Source organism: Rutilus rutilus (genome assembly GCF_951802725.1).
Source record: "Rutilus rutilus genome assembly, chromosome: 20".
Lineage (NCBI taxonomy): Eukaryota > Metazoa > Chordata > Actinopteri > Cypriniformes > Leuciscidae > Rutilus > Rutilus rutilus.
This window is the reverse complement of record NC_140225.1, coordinates 11,633,286-11,654,384: the sequence shown is the minus strand read 5'-3', so window position 1 is coordinate 11,654,384 and position 21,099 is coordinate 11,633,286. Positions and strand designations below refer to the sequence as shown.

General features: G+C 38.2%; 1 protein-coding gene across 2 annotated transcripts in view; it reads right to left on the bottom strand.

The window, feature by feature from the left end:
- Window positions 1-234: 234 nt before the first annotated feature.
- The window catches only part of nrg3a (neuregulin 3a), a 327,881-nt gene continuing 307,016 nt past the window's right edge, over window positions 235-21,099 (bottom strand). The window contains exons 5-9 of one of the 2 annotated variants that reach the window (XM_084391956.1): window positions 20,247-20,349; window positions 18,819-18,945; window positions 12,460-12,578; window positions 9,257-9,436; window positions 235-3,438 (exon numbers count right to left, since the gene is read on the bottom strand). In XM_084391956.1, coding sequence (XP_084248082.1) covers window positions 2,871-3,438; window positions 9,257-9,436; window positions 12,460-12,578; window positions 18,819-18,945; window positions 20,247-20,349 — 1,097 coding nt within the window. In that variant the 3' untranslated portion in view covers window positions 235-2,870. The remainder of the gene's footprint in view (window positions 3,439-9,256; window positions 9,437-12,459; window positions 12,579-18,818; window positions 18,946-20,246; window positions 20,350-21,099) is intronic. The other variant, XM_084391957.1, reaches the window with a different exon arrangement.

Here is a 21,099-nt window from a genome sequence, read left to right as displayed (position 1 = left end):
TGCACAGCCAGTGGAAGACATACTGACTGATCATCTGGCTGAACTAAATAAATATAAAGATAAAAGATATAAATAATAAATATATTACTACTGTATAAACAATCATAAAAAGCATAGGTATATGTAATCTGTTGTTTTAATAAACCTAATGTTTTTGGATTTATATTAATAATAATAATTTATGATTTAGTAAAAAAAAAAAAAGAAAGCACTCGTTCTAAAATTATTCAACACTGAAGATTCATCTTTATTGAAAAAATAAAAAATAACTAAATGAAAAGAAAGCTATTTCAATCAGGAGGGCAATAATGCAGTTTTTCACATACAAGAATTAGCTGAAATTTAATTTCTCGGTTTTGAAATTGCACATTAAAGTACGTCAAGGGGCTGTAATACAGAACCATGAAGTTTCGGTTGTGCTCGTGTTACACCTTCTTGTACAGTTGCAGGTTTCATATACTGTCAAAACATGTCTTGCAATATACTGTCGCCAGAAATTAATTCATCAATCACATACCTTGCATTCTGGAATAATGACAGCATAAAGTACCATACATTGTAATTACTGTGCAAAAATATAATTGAATATACTTAAGCACTAGTGTGCAAAATATGGTCCAGCTCAAATGAAACCTTTCCCACACCATTTCAATTGAAAATGAACATTAATAGCTGTAACAGATGGAGGACAGTTTATATATCTGCTGCTATGCCCTGGAAATGAATTAGTCTGCAGTTTTATAGATCACTTAGCAATGTGTGAAGATCACTTTGTTGCATGTGTGAAGTTTCTGGTAACCTATGCCCATAAAAAGAGACGGATAAAAAGACATGCATACATAAATAAAAAAACACCAATCATGAATGTTCATACTAAAAAAACATAATATTTTAATTGTTTAAAAAGAAAAAGAAAAACAGAAAAAACAACTTGGGAACTTGGGAATTTGATCTGAATATCAACTCATATCTAATCCTAGGATTGTAATAAACCATTAAAAGTTACAACTTGACATTTTCCATTATAAAAGATGTCATAAAAATGTAATTTGTCTGATAAAGAAATAGTATAGTTTTAATATCTAATTCTATCCTGTCTTTCCCATATAGTAATATTGTTACATTACTTCTGCTGCATGATTACATGTTGCTGGTGGTGTTTTGGCATGTATAGTGTTTGAAAGACATGCCATCCAGACTTCAATTCACTGGATGAGGTCTGTCCTTTCGCCAGGGAAAGGTTTTACAAGATCAAGTGAAAGTCTTATCGGCCTGCCCTTACAGCTCATTCTGCCACAGGCTAACCTTTACTTTGCTTTCTTTTACCAGGAGATAGGTTTCATTTCATTTTGGCCTTGAGTTATGTCTGGCATGGTAGACACAATTTCAGAAGAAGGACAAAGGCAACATGCATTAAAAACAAAGTTCTTAAAACCAAACTACAGTTGGCGGTCTTAAATAAATGCTTCATGAGGAACAACAGCACACAAAAAAGTCAATTCAACATAATGCCGTCATTGAGCACAGGTCTACTAAGACTGATCTATAAAACTCAGCAGACCACTTGTGTTTTTATACCAGGATTTGGGTTGAAATCAGCAAATGCATGTCATTCATAATGCAATTTTCTCTTTGTGGGGCATTTCTGTTAATCATAAACTATCATGGCTTGATTCTGCAAAACAATACCATCAACATGCACAATTGTGTGAATTGGGGGGGTCAGAAAAAAAACGCATTAAAACAAAAAAAAAGATTGGAAACAAAGAAACAGCTTAACTAAAGATTCATTGTTAATTTTTCTTTCTTACCACATTTGGTTGTTAATTCACACAAATATTATGTCCCAATCCAAAGGTAGCATACAGACTCACACACATAGTGACCGCTGCTCCCACCCACCTTCTCAAAAAGCAGCAGATAATTCCATAAGAACGAAAAAACAACAACACTGAAGCTCCTTGTGTGGGCCGAGACCGCCCCCTCCCCTCCCCACCCCCTATCCCGTGCAGGAATATCCTCGGTCCATCCAGAGAGGCGTCGACAGTCTGTTTGTGCATCTCAGGTGGTGTGCTGTACGATGTGCTCTGTTCCGTTAGCTTATCCTTACTCATATCCGAATCAATATGAAGAAGTGAACGCACCGAGGCACAGAAAACAAAATGCAGATTGCTCCACAAACGGACAGACACACCAAATTCTTCCAATCGATGTCTTGGAGGCAGTGCTTAACTATCAGTTACCTCATGCCTGGATACGATTAGCGTTTAGAAGTTAAGTCCAATTGTAATCCATGTTCCACTGTTTTCAAAGGCAGATGGAGCCATATTCCTTGGCAGGGTAAAGGACAGTGACGGGACGGTGATAGTAAACACAGCTGCTGCAGGTGCAAAACACAAGATTGTGTGTCGGACAAGCTTAGCTTGACTGTAAATGAGTGAAACGAGTGAAAAAAACTCATTTGTGTTTTTAAATTATTCTTTTTTTTTAAACCACCGAGCATCAAGTCTTTAAGGATGTGGAGCTGATACATTACAAAAGAAAGTTTCTCATTCCCATATTCCTTTTTTTGTACTTGGTCACCAGTTTGAATTCATATATTTATATCCATTTATATATATTTATGTATATTTTATACAGTTAAAAACACCATGGAGATGACAGACTATTTGGTTTCTTTTTTCTAAGTAGAAGTTTCTCCTTAAATAAATGCATATAAATAAATTATCTTTTCACATGTTCTAGACTGCCACTCTCCCACGCTTCTACCCACTGCAGGTCCTCAGAAATTCAACGGTAGGTTTCAGTGGTATTTTGGCAGAGCGTTCTGAAGCCCCAAGACGTTTGTGGTTAGTCCTGTCAACCCCTTCTCATTGGCCAGGCTTTGTGGCATCTTTGTGTGTGTCTCTCGGGTTCACTAAGTGAGTCTCCGTGGGCCCAAAAGAGGCCACTCCCCCTTGTCCACCACCATTTGCTAAAAGGATGCACACAGTCTCTTTGGCCCCCTGAGGGACGAAGCTACTGATGTCCTCCTGTTTCCTCTGGGCATGTGCTAGCGCTCTGAGCTGTTCCTGAGCCTCATCCAGTAGCGAGGCCACTTCCTCCCGTCTAACAGCCGCTCGGTTGGAGACCGTTACGTTGGACTGTTGATTGACAGCTGAAGCATTTGCTTTGCTTTCCAGAGGACTAGCACGGCTGCTGCCATCAGTAGGGACGGTTTGCATACAGGAGACCTCATCCTGGTAGGAGTGGACGGAGGGGATGATTGGGATAGAGCAGGGTCGGTAGGGAGCAGGAGGACTTTGGCTAGGGCCGCCCGACCTGAGGCTCCTAGCGCACCTGTGGTCTAAGTGGCTGCTCCAAGATTTTGAGGATTGTGAGGCTTGCATATTGTAAAAGGAATCCTGATGTAGGTCATTACCTGGGCCGGAGATGTTCCTGCAGACAGAGGAAAAGACGACAGCGTGATTTAGGAAAAGAGAGGATTGTGTATATATAATTAGAGTGCCAAAAATGAGGTTTCTTAGGAGTGTTTGTTGAATCGTAAGAATTGATACATATTCTAAAGGCCAAATAAAGCTAAAGTGTGTGATTTCCACGCCTGTAGCATCAACAAACACAATTGCAAAAATAATGACTGGTTCAAACAGATTCCTGAACTTGGCCATATTTGAAACATCTCCAGGCAGCTATTTTAGGCATGCAAGACCAACTCTTATCTACTTGAACGGGGAAATACTGAAATCTCAAAAACTGCTTGCCGATTTCACATTTAAATATTTCAAATCCAGCACCAAAATGACTTGAATAAATGTTTCTTTCGGTCAAATAACATTAAAATAGTGTATTTTCAAAGTTGGTCCAGTCAATGCATTGCATGAAGCTCAGGACACTAACTATTTCAATGGGAACTGGAGCTTTTAACAGCAGCTGCAGAGGCGCAATGACTTTCCAAATTGGCTCTCTTATTTAGAAGGCGAGATTTATTCTGCAATATTGCATGGTGAATTTTCTCCCATTCATAGTAATACAAGTGAAGCGTCTTGGTATATGCAGCCTTTGCCATTAGTCAGTCAAACAAACAGTCCCGCCCCAAACTCGCACCATTGGTTGAGTCAGTGTTGCTTACTTATTATTCTCTGCATATTAAGGTGGGATACAAGAATGTATTTCAATAAAAAAAATCTGAAATTGACCCTGTCATCACAGCAGACATTATTTGTAATTTAATGTCTGACATAATAAATGACTTAATGAGCTGCATAAAAAAAAAAAAAGGTTTAAGCTATTAAGTGTTGCTGGAATAAATAAATACAAAATACTACACATTCAGGTATCTCAGTTTATTAGATATTCAACATTCAATCTGGCTGGCTGGTAGCCCAGTGTCTTCTCTGACTCATAATCGTTTAGTTCAGCTGGGCTTTAGCTGGTTTCCTGATTCAGAACTTGCTGCTCCCCGTGGCAGTCATTCTTAAGTTAATCTTCTGACGATTTGAAAGCAAAATTCTTTTAAAAGGGATGAAAGCAGAAGTTCCATCCAACCAGACCTTTGGTAAACTAATCTCTCAATTTAGGAGCAATCGGTATTGTTCCCCTGATTCATTATCTTTGTGTAATAATTCATAATCCCTGACAAAGAATGGCTTTTTTCACAGCATCAATATTTAACAAGCACTTCTTTTTCTGATAATGACCGAGTCAGAGTTAAGCCTCAATCAAGGGGAGGCAAATTGTCTGATTCTATTTTCTATGAAACAGAAGATATGACAGAAATGCCAAGTATTCCAGCAGGCCTGAAATATCAAGACTTGAAAACAGTTAAGGATGCATGGATTTAGCCTGAGTTTGTGAGATTTTTCTTAAGATTAAAGATCATGATTTGATTTAATGTGATCATTTACAGAAATATCAACAGAAAAGACAGCTCTTTTGAACAAGACTAGAATTTCACGTGCTTTTAATGAAGCTCCTTCTGCTATTTTCTGCTGAGCACATCTCTCCTCTAGTCGCATATATCATATATAGCTTTGACTAGACGACAAAAGGTCTGGTTCACACTGCATCTTATTCTGCTTACAGAGAGGAAGAGCCTGCCTGCCTGTCATTTAGAGCAAAGTTTCTCCAATCCTCACCTTTCCAGAAAAACAGCAGAAAATATGTATAGATTTGTGATTTAAATGTTTATTTACATCCAAAACTAATAGATTGGTATATACTCGCTGCGTACGCACGAGTGTGAAGGTGCACACGGCAAAAATGACTTCATCGCAAAATTTAAATAAAGGTCTATGTTTAATAAAAATGTTTAATGAAATATACTTCACTGCTACTTGGGCGGAGTGATTTGCTCGCAGCGCCTGAGAAGCCCCGTGGTGAGGAGCAGAGAGTTCGTTCAGAGTTGGAGTAAATCACTCCGCCCAAGTAGCAGTGCTTCACCTTCTGAGAATATAGTTCCCAGTATGTATACGGTTAGAAGATGGCTGTGTCTCAAGTGACCTTGTTATTTGTACACGCTGTGACTATACAAATCACAACAAGTAAATAGGAAAATGTTGGCGTTATTTTGTCACTTATTGGGAGCAGTATGCTAGCTTTGTGCTAAGCTAGGCTAGCGGTGGGTGCGTCAGACAAAGTTATGGCACGCATGGTATGTATGGACTTATCTAACTCTGGGGGATACGGTGAATAAGCTAAAGTCCCAAAAAGTCGGCGTGTTCCTTTAACTCAGAAAACAAAGCAGAATACTTTCTAAGTCTCTTAAATGAAACTAAATATATTTCAATGGTCTGATGCCACAAACCTAGCAAATTCCAATTATTTATCTCTTTAAAGCAAGAAACAAAGAAAACCCTGTCCTTAACCACAGTCAGCAAATCAGATTAGAGCTTGCCCGATTGTAAAGGAGACTGTTGGTGGTCTGCTTATATACATGTAAGTTACACTCACTCTCTGTATCTCACGGATAGACAGATCATTTCCAGCTATTTTAATTATTACAGTGTAAGCAAGGAGGAAACATCACTTTTGAGGGTTAGTAGGTGACACTGTCATGCTGCTCAGTGCAAATTATGATTTATAACCTTATTTCCTGCAATGCTGTTGTTCTCATCATATCATGTAACAGTTTCAAATACCTGCATGAAATAAATTAGGCTGAAAAGGAAAAGGTGTCACTGTAGTGAAATACATTCAGGGCATGCTTTGAGGTCTTGTATAATGAAGCTCTTTGAAAGCCTCTCACTGAAAACACTTTAATAAGCAAACACTCACTGTAAGACAAATACACAGCTGATGAGGTCAGGCTTTAGATACTGACTTTATCAATAGGAGGTAAACCACACTCTGGGAAATATCTGAATTGTTTTATACAAAACGGTGGGACTTAGTATGAGTTAGCAATTATAAATGTTGTCTATATACTTGCTAAAGTACCCAGCTCGAGGGAATCCAGACGACCCAGAGGGGGGTTGACAGGTACCTTTCGATCTAAAAATACTGAGAACAATAACACTATGAGAAATCTCTTCCCTACGTAAGCCATTCTAGCGAGATAACAGCAAGCTTTCTGGGACGGAAGGAATGAGACGGCCAATTTTTTTTTCTGCTGTCATATGCAAAACAGTTCTATCTCTGTCTCTCTCTCTCTCTCTCTCTCCATTTTTTCTGTCACTCCTCTCCTCTCCTGTCTCGCTCCCGCTCTCTCCTTCTCTTTCCTGTCCCGTATCCCAGCCTGTCTCTATGGTAACGGAGCTCTCTCCGGCAGAGAAATATTCTTTTGCAGGCTGGAAGGCTGGAAATAGGTCAGTGCTTAGACCCCGTTGGAGATTTTAAGGGAGGTGGTGTCTTCCGCACTGCAAAGCCTTCCTGTATAGAACACGAGGACTAGCTGGGCCAGGATAGCCTATAGTGTGTGCGGGTTGATGACTGGACCATTCTAGCAAACTTATCCAGGACTGCCCATTCCATTGATATATCACTGGCTGTTTAATTGGCCATGACAGTGTGGTTTTTATTAGCTGCGCTGCTCCTAGAAAAGACAGCACTCCCCAGTGCCCTCCTGTCTCAGTGAGTCATGCCTGCATACAGAACTTCAATAATAGAGCTCAGATAAGCCCGCGTGTTGCTCTCGCAGTCGGCATGGAGACAAAAGCATACGATCACCACTGAAAACTTGGGAGCAGTTATAAAACAGGCTTTATGGCACATACACAAAGCCATTAAAGATACACTCTGGGTAAATGTATTTTGCCATACAATAAAAAGTAAAGCTTGCCAGTGACATACCACCAGTCATGGGACCTCTCTTGCCTGAGAGAGACAGGGCACTGCCCACAAGTGGCAACATCATACATGAGAGTTTGTATTGGGGGTTGAATGCTGCTGAAAAGCTAAGGCAGAAACAAACTGTATATAGATTTTTTAAAGATGACCTACAGTATTATGCCCTTTCACAAACTCTTGATTTTGGTTTTGGGGTCTACTAGAATAAGTTTTCATGCTTGAATGTAAAAAAAACACACACAAAAAACACACACACACAAAAAAAACGTATTTTTCACATATTTTACATTGTTGCAGCACCTCTGCAACACTAATCTGTCTGTAATGCTCTCTTCAGTTCCTGTCTCTAAGAAGCCCCTCCCTCCGAAAAACTCAATGTGATCTGATTGGTCTGCTGGATCAGCGTGTTGTATTTGGTTAACCAATTTGTGTGTTTTGGAAATGTCACAGCCCTTCCCATAACCTCCTGGACATGGCAAAACACACTGCTAATGCAACTCAACCAGGCCTCACACCTCTATTTTGCATATGCCCTGGGCGGGAATTATTTAAATGAGGGATATTGTGACATGTACGTTTCTGGAAGAAAACTCAAGACTACAATCAAGGCATTTCAGGGAGTTCAGAAACAGTGCTTACTGATACAGAGAATAACTCCCTTTGGAGTGGACTTTAGCCGCTTTCCGACCGGAGGAACCTTTTCACAGTTCCTAGAACTATTGGCTAAAGTACCCGGATGTCGGCGTGTTCGCACCGCAGGAACTAGGAACGATTTTAGTTCTAGGAACTCCATTTGGAGGAACAAATTTAGGTCCTACTTCAGAGTAGGGTCTAAACCAGCACTATAGGAACTACCGGTGACGTTAGTGTACGCAGATTGACCGAACGCACGCGGAACACCAGCACCTGCCATTTTTAAAACAGCTAGAATGTAAACACACAGATTATAGCCTATATATTTACTCCAGAAACTAACTATACAAACATGGAAAACAGTGATAGATGGGTCTCTAAACCTTTATGCTGAAGAGAAAATCCAACGCAACTTTGAGGGGACCAAGCCAAACATGATTATGTTTATCTGCCCAGCTAGCAACACTGGACATCAACCACACGGCATAGGCTAATAACCTTTTTTTCATATACTGTCTACTTTCTATAACAGTTCTATCTAATAACATATTAAACAGTACTGTTAGACAGATCGCTAACTAACACAGAGAATGCGAGCACTGTTTGCTCTGGCGTTCTCAGCGCCGCCAAAATAACGGTCCGTCGCGCCGTCAAAATAAAAGTCACCGTGCTTGCGTCACGCCCTTACCCATCCTACCAGTTCCTATGGCCACTTGGCCAGTGCGAACGCAAACAGCAAAACTGAGTTTGGGGGAGAGTAGTTCATAGAACTGTTTAGAAGTGGACAGTTCCTAGAACTAAGTTCCTGTAACTACTTGGTCGGAAAGCGGCTTTTGTGCTTTGTAACCTCAAACAGCAACATTACTAAAGAAAGCTGAAAAAAAAAAAAAAAAAAAAAAAAAATCATTCCTTCCATTTTAGTAGGAAAACAAACAAACAATTAAATGAATCGAAAACTTCTTGAATTCAGATCTAAGATGCAGTAGGAGAAACAGAAAAAAATGACAAAAAGTGAGTGTAATAGTCTCTGCCTTGGGTTTTGTGGTAGAAGCTGCTGTTTAAAACTACAGATTGGCTCATAAATCTGAGGATAGAGGGAACGGACAGAGGGGTCCTGGTAGAGGCACAAAGTTTCACCTACCAGAACTGACTCACATGAACACCACTACCTCCAAAAAAAAAAAAAAATCCTTGCATGCAATTTTCATTGCATTAATGCATCCCATTCCTCAGAGATTCACGGACTAGAGTTTAATCCATTGGGGCAGGACTATGCGCAAGCATTAAATAATTAGTATTAAGCTCATTGACCTGTAGCAAATTAATGTTGCTAACTAACCTTCTCACTGATTCCCTCTCTGAGCTGTCTACTTCCTTTAGATGTTGATAGGCAGGACCAGAATCTCTTGATCCACCAATGGCATTCAGACATCCTGTGGTTATGGGTGGTGTTCTGCGAGATGCAGGCCGAAGAGCAGAACGACGACTCTGATCTGGACTATGAGAAAGGGAACCGCTCCTTTAAAATAAAACAAAAAACATATCACTCACGGATTTCTTTATTTGTATTTTTGTGTTCAATTTCACGTTATTGCTGGAGTCAGTTTGATCCCCAGTGAGAAACGGATCAAATCTGAAGAGTAAATGTTTACTCAGATATAAATAATAATATCTTGATGTGGGGCTTTGACTAAGCCAGATGAACATATTAAAAGCATCAGAAGAGAATTGAACAACAACAACAATAATATTTATTAAAAAATTATGTATTTTATTTGAATTATTTGTATTATTAGAAGGTAATGTTTTTTGCCTTAATTTTACATTTTTATTTTAAGTTTGATAGGACAGACGAAGAAAGAAAATGACTGGATAGGAGAGGCAAACAAACAAATAAAACAACCAAGCAAAAACAAATTCTTAACAGAACATGAAGATTAAACTAGTGTACTAGTAGACTAGCTAGTGTACATAAATGGCACTTTTTTCCCGTTTTTACAAAAGAAAACAATATATTTACTCAGAACAAAGTAAAGCAGCGATACTCAATCTTATTTCTCTCAGAGAATTTCTATCCCAGTCTATAGTGTCCTAATGTTAAATGCTTTACACTCACACTTTCTCTCTGTCTCCATCTGGTGTGCTGAATGTTTTACAGAGAAGGACATGTATAAAGCTCGCTGAGAAAGACACTGGAAATTAACAACACTTCGGAATTCAGGATTTGGTCTACACACATATGTATGTGTATATATGAGAATAATGTACTAGATATATCTCCTCTATCATTAAAAAACGGAGCACATAACCAATGAGTCACCTTGTTCCCAATTAGATATTTATGTGATACTGCTAGCAAACTACGGGGAGATGTTGTACATACGTTTCCACCGAATGGGGCCACATTAACATGGAGATTAATTGACCTATAAGACCGCTGGCAGTGAGGAGCACACATTTGACTATTTGGTAAAAAATAGCCTGAAGAGAAATTCATGCTCGATTTTAGAGATGAGTCTCCAACAGAGAGATAATTCACTGCATATTTAAGTCCTTCCTTACACTGAGTCAAGTGCAATCAGTTACATTGTAATGATCCTTTGAAGACATGAGCATTTGGAGAGGGGTGGGACAGGGGCAAAGGCTGTTTGCAAACAAATTGCAAGTCATCATAGAAAAAAAAAAAATTAGATATGTGATTGCAAGAGTGCACTGAGCCACAAACAAAAACAGAGTGGAATCAGGGCTTAACGTTTAGTTTGATGAAAGTATGAGGATTAAACAGGGCTGAAAGGATTTGTCTCTGCCATCAAAGACCACCCCAACCCCTCGATAAAACCCTATGACACACGAGAACTCTCATCCATGCACGTGCTTTGGGTGTGGATGACCATCATTTAAATCAAAAGATCATTCATATCAGATTTTTTTTTTTTTAATGAATGAATGAATTCAATGAAACCTAACAATCTATTAAATCCTTAAACAACAAACAAATTCCATTTCAAAGACCTTCTCTAAGCTGTCTGAAAAACATTTCTGAGCAGTCCTACCTTAGCAATTGTTGTAGTCCGTTTTTTCAGACAAGCTTTTGTGCTTTCCCAATGCAAGTCTATTGTGGCAGACTATATGGATAGTTGTAAATGCAATTTTATGGATTCACGTCATTGTAGTGCTGATAGAAACTAAAGAATGTGCGAATGTGTTCAGTTCACTCACACTAATATTATCAATTATAAATTATTTGACTGTAATAAGTATTTGCCTGTATTCTGATTTGTAGTCTCCACACTTTTTAATCATGTTACTGTGCAATTTAACAGTTTCTTTAATGAAAAACAGCAGATAAAAATACTTTGCAATGTTACAATTCATTCTAGCTAATGTAAGAATAATATCCAATACGTTTATGAGCACATTTGACTGATAATCACACTGTTCACGGAAATTCCTACGGGAAGCTCTGTAAAGCTTGTCTTAGTTAGCCACATGTCAGACATATGTTAGCGTTCCAAAGTTTGGGGTCAGTAAGATTTTTTTTAAATAGAAATTAATACTTTTATTCAGCAAGGACACAATAAATGGATCAAAAGTGACAGTAAAGACATTTATAATGTGTAATACAAGATTTCTATTTCAAATAACTCATGTTGTTTTGAACTTTCTGCTCATCCTGAAACCAAATGTATCACAGTTTCCACAAAAAGTATTAAGCAGCACAACTGTTTTAACATTGATATACTAAGAAATAAGAATTGATGTAACAAAAAAACTAACTCAGAAAAAAAAAAAGAAAACCAAGGAATACAAGAAACAAAACTGAGGAAACCAACGAGACAACACCAGACAAAGAACATGGGAAACACTGGGGTTTAAATACACAAGATAATAAAGGCTGGAACAAGGATCAGGTGAAAGTGATTAGTAGCTTATGGAGATAAATGAGGGTAACTATGAGGAAACAAGGTAAACACTGAAAGTAAAACACAGGAACCATAGCAGAATGCATCCTAAAAATCCAAACACAAACCCCGGGAATACGTAACAATTACTTCTTTTACTGTATTTACTGTCTAAAAATGCAGCTTGGTGAACAAGACTTTTTTCGAAAATGTAACCGACCATTAAACTTCTGAACGTTAACGAAACATGAAACTGCCATATTGTATTACACCAGAGATCCGACCATAAAAAACAAAAACAAAAAACACTTGGGTGGTAAATTACATTTCCTCACAGTGAAATTGATCTCCATATACTGTTGCCACTTATGTTTTTGCTATTACAGAAATGCATATTAATGTATGTATTGCCTATTATATTTATTATAAACATTTTTGTACTATTCTGTAAATGTACCGCAATCATTATTGTATGCAATTTAATTTCTGTCTTCAGTGCTTTATGACAGAGGCACATGGTCTTAAATTATTATTATATGCAAAAAGAGCAGTTTAAGAAGGATTTTTAAAAAGGGTTTTATGACGACATTAAGAATTTGCTGTGATGATTGTTTAAGAAGCAATATCACTATTATCATACCTGGTGTGTTTTCCTGTCAATGTGCCTTGTGGATTGGTAGAGGCAGCAGTGCTTTGAGCGAAACTGGACTCCCGAACAGCGCCTCCAAGTGGTGGCAAGGACCTTGGGGGTTTATAATACTGCAAAAGACACAATATGCAAGACAAATGTTAAATATTACGCTGTTGTCTATGGGCGATTCAATGAACTGTCACCTAAACTTTTAATGAATACATTTTTTTTCAGTCCCAGTTGGATAATATATCCAGAAAGCTCAGTCATCTTCTCTACTCTATGCCTTGATTCTTGGCTTTGACAAAGAGTCAGTGGACGGTTTCCACTGATGTTCAGATAATCCAACAGACCTCTATGGAACCTGCAGACAAATCTAATTTAAATTTCACACCTTGAAAGAATTCCTCATAAAAACCCTTTTCTGCTTCAGGCAGAATGCACACAATGATCTAAATGTCAGAGAGATACTTAATCTCCTCCACTATCCCAACCTTCACTTCACAGTGTCGAGTGGAAGAGAAGAGAGGGAGTGTACAGGAAGAGAACTGATGGCTGACAGGGGATCAGAGAAGGGCACTAGAGTTTCACTTTCAGGACTATGTAAATCCAAGCAATGTCCTAATGGAACTGTGGGAACAATGTGCAGTGGCAGTAGAGACCATATTGTTTTTCCCCCATCCTTTTTCTTTCCTCATTTACATTTATGCATTTAGCAAACATTTTTTCCAAAGCGACTTACATTTCATGCAGAAAAACATAGAGAATGTAGAAAAACTATAAAAATGTGAACAAATATGTGGGTCCACATATGTGAATGTTTTTAAAATATTATAGCCATGAATAAAAGCTTTTTATATTTGTTCTACATGTTTTTTGCACATTGAACTATCCCACATCCAAAGAGCACCGCGATGCAGACTTTATACCCCAGTAGCCCTCTTTGCATCTTGTGTTCTATGCATTTCATCAGTTAAGCATTCCTCGGGAATCCAATTCATGACTTTGCCATTGCTAGCGCCATGCTCTACTGTTTGAGCTACAGAAACACTGGAACTTTATTGTGATTGCTTAAAAATATGCAGTGTATGTGCATTATGTAGTAACTCATTATTTCCCGTTCTGCAAATTATGACCGGGAGCATCTTTACATTATGATTCGAATGTGTCATGTAACATCCCACCCTACATGACTTTATTCATTTGTGACATAACAGTAGGTTGGAGGAAATATCTTGTGTCTGTGAAATATTGACACTGCCTTGACAAAGAAATGACATATGCAAGTGTGACATTGTTTTTTTTCAAACCTGGGCTGAAGTAAGCTGACAATACATATGTGAAATGTAACCCACGAACAATACCATGGGCATTTTTAAAATGTTTAAAATCTATTTTGAAATGAGTCATATGTTTAAAAACACTCACATACAACTTTATCTTTTAATTCAAAACAAAAAATTGTTTATGATTACTTTAGCCAGTTATGTTATGCTACTTTATGTTATGACCATCTTTCTCTCTATGTTAATATGAATTGCATAGCTGTATGATCAAGAGACGCATGAAGACAGTGAATGTGCTATTGAAAATATTAGGTGAGTGGGAAGGAGCTATAAAGAGAAAAAAATATGTATACAGAAGGAAAAAGGGAGCCAGAGAAAGAGCAGAAATGAATATGTGGGAGGATGTGGTGGAAGACATTCTGACTAATAAGAGATTTATGTGAATTCAGAGAGAAAAATAAAAGCCAAAAATTCAGAAAAGGTAAAAAATATGGTTTGCTAAAATGGTCATTCTGTAGTGCTTGAAACATGTTAAACATGAAATTAAAACATCAGTTCAATTTTTTTTTTCTTTCTTAAACCCAAACATATTCTAGCAATAGTATACATTTTATTTTTTTGACTCAGAGTGTTACAAATTAAAAAAAAAATCATTTCATGCAACAGGTTTGAAAAAGCTGATTCATTCTAAGATGTAAATGGTCATTTTTGAATTGAAGTTCAGCGCTTTATCACATGGGTAACTAGTATTAGAAAAGCTAGAAGCCTATCATTACTGAAGCAGTCAATTTCCTTTTCCGTAGAGATGCACTTTGACCACACTCAAAAGAACCTGTTCAGGCGATAAAAAATGACTTTGTCCGAAATCTTTTGAAAGCATCTTTCTGATCAGGAAGATTCATTTTTCAAAGCACAGCCACCTACATTTCCAGAAAATGCTTGTAAACAAACAGGCTTGAAGAGGCTTAGCTGTCAAATGTATACATACTGAAATGTTATTTTGGGAGGTGTATAATACAAATAAGCGGAAAATGAGACTTGTAAAAAAAGAAATTCTACAAAATATTTCTAAGTAGCATAGCAGAGATCACCTCAGACATCATGATGGCACATATCAAAGCTATATGAGCAGGTTCCTCACAGCATGACTTTGTTATGCTACACAGGCGAATATATGGGATGTATGGGGAATAATGAGCTCATAGGAAGTTAACATGTCTAAATAACATATCTGTTCTTTTCGATGCACCTGCTTTGAACATAGTTGCATTAGGCTGAATACATGCTGGTGTCTCAGAAGGACGGTTAGGAGGGGATGTTAATATAATGGATGTTTTAATTGAGCCATTATGACATAGCTAGAGCTTGTGCAATCTGCATGATGTGTCCCAAGTTAGATGGTAATTGTTTTAAATGCCATGCCAGAGAGGAATATCTGGAGTAAATGAGTTACATGTGACAGGGTTTAGAGAGCTGTGAATTGCTCTACTTGCTCACCCTCATGCTAGCCACATGTCAACGGTTTGAATGGTATATTTCACATCCATAATAATCAAAAATTGTGTGGTTGCTCATTTAGCCCAGCTTCCAGAAATGAAATATGGAAAGATGTTTTGTTTTGTTAAGAAAGGTCTTCAACGTGTCAATACATACATCTGTTTTTCTAGGGTACCCTGATGACTATAAGTCACAGGGGTCATTGAAGTCTATAGTTTAAGGGAACCTTTCTCAGTTAAAACCTTACTTTCCAGTTAGACTAAAGTGTAGCTCTCCTAGAGAGAAAGAACGCATTATCTTGATGTTTTGAGATGACTCTCCTGTTTATAGTTAGAGCCTGGCCAAATCCAACCTTGGAAAAGCTGTGTGTCAGTCTGTGTGTTAGTCTTTTTGGTTGCAGGTGAAGGAACCACTGGCATTATTGGAGATTGACTGAGTTGTTGTTCTGGACATGTTGGCGCCCAGCAACCCAAATCTGAGAACTGGAAGGTCACGACTGCCTAACATCAGGCTCTGAGTGTCAGCTGCATAATCGATGGAGATATGCTTCAATCTGTATATGTGTGGAAAATTACTATGTTTATCTATTTCTTAGCCAATGAGAATCATTCAACCTGAACCAAGGACGTATAGCTTAAACCTTGGTGAAGGTTATAATTGCTGTGATCTTTGTAACTGTAAGCGGGCGGCTTACGAACTCCTGTGTGAGTCTTGAAGCTGACTTCTGCTGATGAAACTGCAAACTATCCTTAGTAAATCTTTTCTTTAATTTATTATAATTCTGACTCTGGGTCTTCATTCATCATATCTGGTTCTGGGTCTTTGACTGTAAAACCCCTTACAATATGCCTGTGGGTTGAACTTTCAGCAAAAGGTGCACCAGACAGAGTGGGGTGCATATGAAATATGAGGCACAGGTTAGGGCTGACATTGAAATGTGATGGAAACATATCTTACATTGGTAATCTTATATGTTTCAAAGATATTGCTACCAGGGGTTTCTCTAATTCAGATATGTGTCAAATGTTTGACAAGTCACTTCATCCTATATTCACTGCAGTTCATAGAATTACTGCAAGAACAAAAAGGTTGTCATGAAAAAACAAAAGTGTCAAAAGCAGGCCTGTGCTTGTCACTGTCTTAGTTTTGATTGCTTTGGCTGGCATTTGCATGCCTTCTGACATTGTGCGACTGCTGTACCAATTAAACATCTTACTGGGTTTGAGTGACATTCAAATTACCATTGTGTTTGCCATGCAAATAGCCTGTATCACAGAGATAGATCGGCTAGTGGGGCGATTAAGAAAGTGACAAATATGAACCAAAACAGGATGCACTGTCTACATTCACTAGGACACTGGACTGGCACACCGTTTCTGAGCTGGAAAGACAGAGAATGATGCAGTAATCACAAACCCTCAGTGATGGACTAGCATGACTACCATTATTAGTGTGGCTGTCCTCTGAGACTTAGCCTGAATAGCTGTGACAGAGCCTCATTACAACAAGCTGAGTGGTGTAAAGCGTCAGCTGTTCTTGGTTTTACCCGCTGATGAGCAAGAGATGTGATGGGATTTGTCTCAGAAACCCCATTAAATATGTATTTTCAGTGATTGGATCACTATCAGATAGAACCTGACTACATACAACGATTCCATGAGAACAAATTTGGAGTTTTGTGACTTCTCAACCTTTTTGACTTCAAGACCCTCCTTTGTCCAAGACAATATTCGAAGGCCCTCACATCAGTGGCAGAGCAAGTGGGTGGTTTCTGGGGCTCCAGCCCCAAATCTTTTAGGTTCCTTAAGTGTTGACGAAAAAAATAAAGTTTTCGATACATATACTGAAATATTTCAAACGGTTCAATACCGCTATTCCTCAGTATTGATACACCGATACCAGCTGCGCTTTATCTCTCTTCATCTTAAGAGTTTACAGACATATGAGATGTATAAAGCGGCTGCGGAGGATGATCAGATATTTCTTTTCATTTTATTATAACTTGTTTACGTCACTCAAATAGCGCACTTGGAGAAACTGGCAGAGAACCTGGCAGCCATGCAACAGACAAATGACCAATCCTGAGACGCATTCAATCAGCACGGTTTCCAGGCCGAGAACAGTTTGTAATCGGGCCGTGCTGAACCAAGCTCAAGTCAAAATATAACTGGAACCATTCTTTACCGAACTTAGAACCATTCGGTCCGACGGTGGAAAAGCGGCTCATGTCTTTTAGCTAAATGCAAAAAAAAAAATGCATTGAATGTATTGACATTTTATTATAATCTCTCTTTTGTGAGAGTGGATAAAAAAATACTCATAACCCATCGTGCACTACTCAAACCCATCTCCCCCTACTACAGCCTGCCAGTAGCAAGTAGCAAATCATGTTTTGTTCCATGTTTGGTTCCAATCGGGCCAAAAACCTAGGACTAGTTCTCAAAAGTAGATTTTTCACAAAATCCAAAATACCCGAAAATGTTCCCAGACCGACGAGCAAATTCGAGGCATGTGTCCATCTTGAGCCAAGGATTCCAAAGATATAAGACACTTGAGCCTATGCCTGACGGTTTAGGAGTTATGAGCCATTCATACTTTTGACCGCTGTAGCGCCCCTGTCAAACAGATTGGGGCGAGCCTTGGTGACATTGTAGGCGGTGTGAGTATTACTAGCCCTCAAAGCTTACGGTTTGGTCTGCCCGATCACTTTTAGGGGAGAATGCTAATAATACGATTTATTTATATAGCTCCTTTCCAGTGCTCAAGGACACTTTAACATGTACATGTAACAAGGATAACACCAATAGGGTAGACAATGATGACAAACAAAACAAACAAAAATAATAAGTAGGTTAGAGTAATAGAATACAGAACAGTAAAAGAGCATTATAGAGACAAGGCAGCATACAGCAGAATAGAATAAGGCACAACGGAATACAGAACACAACTCAAGAATGATAACATTCAGAAAAGAAGTGAGTTTTGAGTAATGATTAAACATTTGTGCAGGATTTAGGCTAAGCAAGCCAACTAACTGGCTAGCGATAAGCTAAGCTAGCACGTATCTTGCAAAACATAAGCCAATAAAAAAAATAAAAAATAAAAAGAACAAGAAATGTATACTTTCATAATCTTTAGCTTAAGCTATTATTCCTAAACCATATATGGCCATAATGACTTAGTTCAGAATCAGATGCAGTGCATCAGGTGATTTTCTAGGATTTTTGTAATCAGGCACTGAATAACTTACCCATTAAAGGTTCTCTCAGTCAATGGAATCATTTTGGGGTCTTATTTAGACTCAATGGACAGACTGAAACCGTAAACCCAAAATACTTTCTTAAAAAAGAAAATTCTTTTTGATATGTCCCCTCCAAGCTTCCTGTTTCAATTGGAAATGCGTCAACACAGAAAATGGCATTTTCAAAAAAGCAATTTTCCTAGGGTCTTTTAAAGTCTGAATGCACTAGTACAGACACAATGGAAGGCAAGATGTAGATGCATTCCAGTTTAAGAATATCCATGTACTATTCTCATACAAAACATAAATTGATGCCAGTCATAAAAAGGACCAGAGGAACTTACTTTCTGGATCTGCAGGCCTTGCTGGGGCCTAAGGCTGGGTTTACGGGCCAGGCTGGAAGAGTTGAGGTTGTAGTTCTTCTGGCTACGAGTCTCTTTCAAGTGTGCCTGGAGCTTTTCTCTCCTTCTCCTATAGGGGGCAGCATAATTAGAGAACAATACGAAATATGGGGTATTTACACAAAAACACATGAGCAGACTCATTCGCATGCAAACACATCACCCATCATCTGTAAGAATATTCTCTGACAGTCAAGACAGCCCATAGTTATTTTCCTGGGAGATAAAATAATTACTGGTGCACTTAAATGTCACTACATCATTGTTTGATTTTTCTTCTGTCAGTTCGCTCACTCGTATCATGCGCTTTATTGAAATTGCTGGGCTGTTCCACACACACCCCTTCTTGCTTCAGGAGCTCCTATTTACGGTTGCTGATAAAGTCAGTTGCTTGACTCAACTCATGGGTGAAATATGGATATATACTCAACCGCATGGAACAGATCAATCAAAGTTTCAGTCTAATGTGGCTATTATTACCCACATTCCCTATTTATGCCTACAAAAGGCAGTATTTTAAAGCATTGTAGACACTCTCTCAAGGCTGTTCTTAAGGTAGGAGTTTGAATTATTCTGTTTCCTATAGGATATCTAAATTTGACCAAATTCTAAGGCAGCATCACATGCAACTTTTACAGCAGTAGTTCTCAATCTTTTTGACTCCAAGGCCGCTCATTGTCCACAATAATATCTGAAGCCCCCCTAGCCCAAGCTTTTTAGCCACCTAGCTTGTTTTAACCAATGAATTTACATGACTCAGGAAAAGGATAAACATTTTTTTTTAATAACAACTTCTGTTAAAATATTTTAAAGCTTGGAATACCTAGTAAAATGTCTTGACACCACACTTTAAAAATTAGGCGTCCTCATATATGCAGTTTTTCCAAGACAAGATACTTTTTTTTTTTTTTTTTTTATAAATCAATAAATACATTTTGATTTATATATGAGTTTATTTTATTCAATAAAAAATGAAATGCAATTAAATCGTATATTAGAATATTGCACAATATGTCTATAGAAACAACAAACTACTGTTGAATTCAAGGGCACTTTTTTTTTTTTTGTTCTATGATGGTTAGGATGTTTTCTTAGAAGGTAGCTGCCTATGTAGCACCAGCACCAGCACATTCAAAGCAGGCCGAAGCATGCCATAGGCCAACATTTTTTTAATTCATCCCTGTTGGAAAGGTGGCCAGTAGAGCTGTGGGTGCTTTTATGAGAAAGTAATTATGTCCCCAACTCCAGTCATTATGTTTCTGGGTTCCATAGCAGTCGCTCTTTACTCTAGCTTGTTATATTGTGCCCTTCTTTCAAATGATATGCTCTGGGGAACAGCTCAAGCTTTGATTAATTCTGAGGTCCACTCACTTGTTCCGACAGTAGAGTGCCATGCAGAGGGTGCCTAGAAAGCTGATCCCCATGGCAATACATGTGATAGACATCACTTGTCTTTTGTACACCTCCTTGCTCTCTGTTGGGACGAAACAAACAAGGGCAAGAAAACAAGAAAAGACATGAGAAAAACATTCGCTGTTATACAAAAAGCAAGATCCTAGCACATATGCAGATGCATAGGGGAAACACTGTCACATTAAGAACAATGCAGCACATTAAGAAATATTTGTTGCTGCAATTGAGGTGGCTGGGAATAAGGCAAGGCAAGGCAAGGCAAGTTTATTTATATAGCACATTTCATACACAATGGCAATTCAAAGTGCTTTACATAGAAGAAATTAAAATAATAAAAAGAAATAAGAATAATTAAAACAGTTTAGAAAAATAAAATAGAATACAGTACAGTACAAACAGTCGGACGAACAGCGGCACAGTGCTCATTCAGTAAATGCATAGCTAAACAGATGTGTTTTGAGTCTGGATTTGAATGTGACTACTGTAGGAGCACGTTTGATCTCCTCTGGAAGCTGGTTCCAGCTACGGCTCGCATAATAGCTAAAAGCGGACTCGCCATGTTTAGAGTGAACCCTTGGTATTTCTAGCTGATATGATCCTAATGATCTGAGTGATCTGTTGGGTTTATATTCAGTGAGCATATCTGCAATATACTGAGGTCCTAGGCCATTGAATGATTTATATACCAGTAATAATACTTTAAAATCAATCCTAAATCTAACTGGGAGCCAGTGTAAAGACCTGAGGACTGGTGTGATATGTTCATATTTTCTGGTTCTGCTCAGAATCCTGGCGGCAGCGTTCTGTATGA